General features: G+C 41.5%; 1 protein-coding gene across 1 annotated transcript in view; it reads right to left on the bottom strand.

Moving 5' to 3' along the window:
* The window catches only part of CCDC160 (coiled-coil domain containing 160), a 12,555-nt gene extending 6,158 nt beyond the window's left edge, over positions 1–6,397 (bottom strand). Inside the window, 2 exon segments of the mRNA XM_027769444.1 lie at positions 5,782–5,830; positions 6,276–6,397. Of these exon segments, the coding sequence (XP_027625245.1) occupies positions 5,782–5,811 (30 nt within the window). The 5' untranslated portion in view covers positions 5,812–5,830; positions 6,276–6,397.
* Positions 6,398–6,495: the final 98 nt, after the last annotated feature.

Raw genomic sequence — 6,495 nt, 5'->3', positions numbered from 1 at the left:
AATCCCCCGCCATGGCCGAGGAAGGCATTGCTGCTGGAGGTGTAATGGACGTTAATACTGCTTTACAAGAGGTGCTGAAGACCGCCCTCATCCACGATGGCCTAGCACGTGGAATTCGCAAAGCCACCAAAGCCTTAGACAAGTGCTAAGCCCACCTGTGTGTGCTTGCATCCAACTGTGATGAACCTATGTATGTCAAGTTCGTGAAGGCCCTTTGTGCGGAGCACCAAATCAACCTGATTAAGGTTTATGACAACAAGAAACGTAGTTTTTTTCAAGGTGATCATTCTAAAAGGAGGTTGGGGGGGAGACAGCCAAAGTCACAGATTTTCTCCTGTTGGAAAAATAAAAAACAAAACACACACACACACTATCTGAGCAGGCTTGTTGAGCTGTCAGTTGGGCACTTCAGGCTTTCTCTCTGATCATGCAATTCGAAAGCCTTTGCAACTCTCCTTCCAGTCCTCCTGCAGGCTTCTGTGATCCCATATGTCCCACATTACCTTCCCACTCTCCTATCCCTCAAACACACTAAGCTTGCTGTTGATAACGGAAAAAAAAAAAAAAAAAGAAAGAAAAACACAGGGGAAACTCTGGGAGACATAAGAGTAGGCAAAGACTTTTTAAATAAGAGCACCCAAAACACAGACAATAATCCTGAAAATAGACAAAAGGGACTATATTAGACTAAAAAGCTTCTGCACAGCAAAAGAAACAATAACTGGAGGGAGGAAACCTTTAGAATGGGAGAATATATTTACAAACTATGCCACAGATAAAGGACTGATACCCAGAATATATAGGGAACTCAAGCAGCTTACCTCAAATAAAATAATCAATGTAATCAAAAGGTGGGCAAATGAGCTGAACAGACAACTCTCCAAGGAAGACATATGGATGGGCAAAAAGCATATGGAAACATGCACAACACCTCTTATCATAAAGGAGATGCAAATCTAAACCACAATGAGACCACTTAACCCAAGTCAGAATGGCTAAAATTAGAGACCAGCAGATGGCATACTGGTTATGTTGTTGAACTTACATGTAGTCAACCACGGTTTGAGTCCTGGACCTGGCGGCTTAAAACTCACACCAAGCACATGTGCATGTGTGCCCAAAATCCTGAGAGGAGAATGGACAGTGTGGCCATCCCCACTGGGGATGATTTCTCACTTCCTGTCTCTCTGTCTGGGGGCACAAAAACACATAAACAAAAAAATATGTAAAAAAAAAAAAAAAAAAAAAAAAAAAGACAAAGAATGACTAAGATTTTAAAAATTAAAAATGATAAGTACTGGTGAGGCTACAGTGAAAAAAGAACCCTCCTTCAATGTTGGTGGGAATATAAATTAGTACAACCGCTGTGAAGAACAATATGGAGGTTTCTTAGAAACCTACAAATAGAACTACCGTACAACCCATACAATCCACTCTTATATATCTACCCAAAGGACAGGAAAACACTAAGTCAGAAAAACATCTGTACATCCATATTTATTGCAGCATTATTCACAATTGCTAGGACATATTATCAACCCAAATGTCCAAAAACAGACGAGCGAACTGAAAAAAATGTGGTACACGTATGGGATACTACTCTGCCATAAAAAACAATGAGACCTTGACATATGATATAAAGTGGATAAATATGGAAGATTTAATGCTAAGTGAAGCAAACCAGACTATGAAAGACAGGCATTGTATATCTCCACTTAATATATACTGAATGTCTGCACTCTATAGCAGAAATTGAAAGACTGGAAGGTCTAACAGCAGGGAGACCAACTGTAGTTACTGGAAACAGTAATAAAAGGAAATGGGAGGGAGGAGATCAGGGGGAAAAAAACAATGGAAACATTTAATAGATACAAAATGAAAAGTTATCTGTTGATAAATGTCTATGGTAATAACTTTGACTTGACTAATATGCACCATGTGCATGCTGGGAAAAACCATGTTGTGCACTGTAAAGATGTACAGTGATTAAATGTAATTTTTTAAAAAGAAAATGAATGTATAATGTAATGCAATGTAACATAGTTTGAATTTTAAGAGCTACAGAAGGATTGAGCACTTATTATGAATCTTTAGGTATACCATTCCAGAAAAATCTTAGGCGAACACATATCTATCCTCAAATAACTCCAAAAAATAATCCACCACTGCTTATTATGAAAGGAGAAATCCGCACCGCCATTTCACTTTCATTTGCAAAGTGGGGCCCTGGGGAGTATACTCATATTAAGGTAGATATGAAAGTTAAGTATTTCTTTTCTAAAATATTCATATTTTAAATCACATGCTTCAGGAAAACTTGATAACATGAACCAAAAATGTTTTGTATGTTGCCTTATCCTATTTACACTAGAATTTGGACTTAAATTTTCAGTACCACTTCTTTGTATAAATTTAGATCTGCCTACAAAATGCAAATATTCAAGGCAGGGGTAGGCAGGAACTGGGAAGCAGCTTTGGAAGAATGCCAGAGCTATTTTCCCACATCACAAGAGTCCTTCTTCCCAAACTTTGAAACCTGGGAACGATGGTTGGAAAAGGTCATCTCCAACCCACGTTGAACAGTCTTTTACCCCTCCCCTCAGCTGCCCTCAACTAGAGACATGGCTTTCAGTCACTGCCCAGGGCCAGTAAGGTGAAGTAAAGGGATCCCTCTTAACCCATGGAACTTTTTCCTTTATTCTTGGATGGTTTCAGTTCTCTCAACCCTCAGAAAAACTGCTTAGCCAAAATAGGAAAAAGGTCTGCTACAAAGGAAGTCACCAGTCTTGCTTCTTTGCTCAGTTGTCCAATTTGTCCTCACTTGAAAGCTGTGGTTCTCAACCTTTTTTTCTACTTCTATCATTTCCTGGCACAGAACACTGCCATCATTACCCCCTCCCCATAGGAGAAGATTCTGACCTGCCCCCTCTAGGGGTGCTTCCCCATTCTCTACCCTCTTTCATGGACTTGCAGAAAACTGTTAGAAATGAACTGTATGAAATCAGGATGGATCAATATGTTTTACTGGGAAAAGTTGTGGGGAAGAAGGAAAAGGAAGTTCTGGATTAATGAAAGGGGTGGAAGGAGTCAGACATTTTGGCTTCATACCTTAGACTACACGAAAGCTTACCTTCTGGGTGTCTCAAATTCTTCAGGTATAAAATAGTGACAATATACCTATTTCATAGGTAGTTAAGAGAAATTAATGGAAATGGAAGCAATTTCTAAAGTGTACTGTTAACAACAGATTTTATTCATTTTTAGGTTTTCCTTACTCTCTCTTCAAAGACAAACCACCCAGTTAAACAACCTAACCTTTCTCCAAAGATATGTGCTGCAAAGTTGTTAGCTTCAAGTCTTCAGATCTCACAAGAAGTCAGCTTGATTAAAAAAAAATGTAGGAGGGGCCAGCGGGTGGCATGGTGCTTAAGGTGCTGAATCCCAAATGGTTGACTGTGATTAGAGTCTTGGACTCAGTGACTTGAAACTCATGCTAGGCATATGTACACGCATACCGAAAATCCTGAGAAGAGAATCGAGGAGAAGGGATTGTGGCATGGCCATCTACCCTGGGGAGTGATTTCTCACTTTGTTTGTCACTGTCTCTCTATGGCTTCCCCTGGTGAGTGCATGCGCCCTATGCCAAAAACCTGGGAAAAAAAATGTAGGAGATATATTGAGTCATCAAAAAAGTCATGATGCATTTTTGCATTAAAAAACCATGTTGTGCCTTTTGGCCGGAACCGATCACCCCCCAGGGGGGATGGCCATGCCACAATCTCTTTTCCTCCATTCTCCTCTCGAGATCTTCGGCACGCACACACATGCACCCGGTGTGAGTCCAAGCTACCGGGTCCGGGACTCAGACCACAGTCAACTATGTGGGAGTCCAGCGACATAGCCATTACACTAACTGCTGGTCCCAACATTCAATATTCTTGTTGAAGAGCAACTGATCCTTACTGGATCAGCTCACCTGTCTTTTCGATGTCCAATGGAGCCTTGAAAAATGGTGAATAGCTACAATATCTAAAGCACCAGCCTGCTCCACCCAGAGAAGCACACTTTGTGAGAACCGATGGAAAGGAGCCTGAGCTACTGGAACCTATTCCCTATGAATTCATGGCATGATGGATGTTAAAAATAAACTAATCTGTGGTCTATAAAAAAAAACAAAACAAAACCATGTTGTGACTTTTATAGTGACCCTATATATATGTGTGTGTGTGTGTGTGTGTGTGTGTGTGTGTATAAATTTTTTGTTTGTTTGCTATAGAGTACATGTGCTTGTCAGAGAGAGAGAGAAAGAAAGCAAGAAATCACTTCTCAATAAGGATGGTCACACTGCAATCCCTTCTCCCCACTCTCCCCTCTCAATTTTGGTCATGCATAAACATACTCCCTAAGTGTTTCTAAGCTGCCATGCCTGGGACTCAAACCACACAGTGGGCAGTGTGGAATCTAGCACCTTAACCACCATGCCACCTGTTTGTCTCTGTAGGTACTGTTAAAGTAGTGCTGTAAACTCTGATCTTAATTTAATCTGGATCCCCAGAGAAGAATGAGCCCTAATTCCAATGTTAGTTATTGATGTCCCCAAATTTCTGAAGCTAATTTGATCCTATTTAAGCAGAAAATTGGTAGTCTTTTCTAAAATGTAATATATTTGCATTTTAATCAGTTACTTGCTTTACTAAGAACTTCCCCAAATGTCCCATTGTTTGTCAGAGCCACCAATAACTTCTTTGAAATATTATAATTGCAGTGTGAGTTTGAAGATTAGCAAGGATGACTAGGCACTCTTGAGGTTTTCCTGTGCTTTGACAGCATGTCATACAGGCCTTTGATACACCAGTACACTGTGATCCCCTGGCAGCTTATTTGTCTCTGTATCCTTGTTACCTGACACACAGTAGCCCTCAATAAACATTTGTTGAAACTCCTTAATAGTCTTCTTGAAAAATCTATAATGTTTTTTATTCTGAAGTTTTTAAAAAATTAATTACTCTTGGGTCATCAGGTGGCATGGTGGTGAAGGCACACGACTCCCACATGGCCAAAATTGGTTCAAGCCTCAGACCCAGTAGCTTGAAAGTCACACTGTGTGTGTGTGTGTGTGTGTGTGTGTGTGTGTGTGTGTGTGTGTGCGCGCGCGCATGCGGGTGCACCCAAAATCCCAGGAGGAGAATGGCGGAAAAGGGATTGCTGTGTGGCCATCCACCCTGTGGGGTGATTTCTCACTTTCCCTCTCACTGTCTTTCTCTGGCAAGTGCATGTGATCTATGACAAAAATCTTAAAAAAGAAAACACATTATTCCTCTGTCTTATGAAGTTGTTCGGGTGATATTTTAGGGGAAGGACCTAGCTAAAGTTTTCAGGACTTTTTTTTTTTTAACTTTTGCTATAGGGTCCATATACTCATCAAAGGGAGACAGAGGGAAAATGAGAAACCACTCCCCAAGGGGGATGGCCACTCCGCAATCCCTTCTCCTCCACTCTCATCTCAGGATTTTGAGCACACAAATACAAGTACCCAGTATGATTCTCAAGCTACTGGGTCCAGGACTCGAACCACAAAGCTAGCTATGAGGGATTCAGCATCTTAACCTCCATGTCACCTGCTGGCCTGACCTCTGTATATTTATGAGGCCTTCTTCAAAGCATACTGACAATGTAGACTGACGATCTAGTTACAATGCTGAAGATTTATGGTAGGCTATGGCTTCTAACCCCCTTCCCCCATAATAAGACGTCAGCTAACATAATAGTATTCACACTTACTGAGGTCCAGTGTCTTCTACTGGATGTCATTGCTCTCCTCCAGTTTTAACTGAAAAAAAAAAAATTGCACACACCCCCGTCAATGTAGTCAGGAAATATAATGAACTAGAATGACTAAATCCGTATTTATATCTGAGATGTAGATTAAAGCTGCAAGCTATGCCAGAACACTTAGAGGTTAATTTCTGCCTAATTTGTCAACCCATTTTCCCAGCGATCATCCCACCACGTCTTCCTTCCACCTGCCATCCCAATATCAAATGGGAAAAAGAAGAACCATGGGGGTATTCCATTCCATAAAAAAGTATCTCATCTTTGGCACCTACTGAGCACGTGAGCACTATTGATGGCAAGCAGCACCCTCGTCTTCATGAGCAGCCAGGAGCCCAGTTAGGTAAGGCTAGCACCTAGGCCTCGCCTGCCTCCCTCCCTCAGAGTGCAGTTAATTGGAAAACTGAAGGTTAAAAGGGAAGCGACCCCGATTTTTGCCTTACTCTTGCAAGGTCCTATAACATATGGGTCAAATGACCACTTGACAGAAAAACTGTCTTCCAGATACTGAGCGGAAAGCCCTTGCCAACCGCGCCGGGCGTGAGAAGGGCGACTGCCTCCGAGGCTTTGTTGTTGGTGCGGAAGTCCTCCTAGAAGAAAAGATCCGGAGTCCCCTTCATTCCGAAGGCTGAGACTTTATTAGTATGGGAGTCACATTCCTGC

This window comes from Tupaia chinensis, unplaced genomic scaffold (assembly GCF_000334495.1).
Source record: "Tupaia chinensis unplaced genomic scaffold, TupChi_1.0 Scaffold149560_1, whole genome shotgun sequence".
NCBI classification, from domain to species: Eukaryota; Metazoa; Chordata; class Mammalia; order Scandentia; family Tupaiidae; genus Tupaia; species Tupaia belangeri.
Note: the sequence above shows the minus strand (reverse complement) of the source record. Positions and strands in the feature narration are given on the sequence as shown.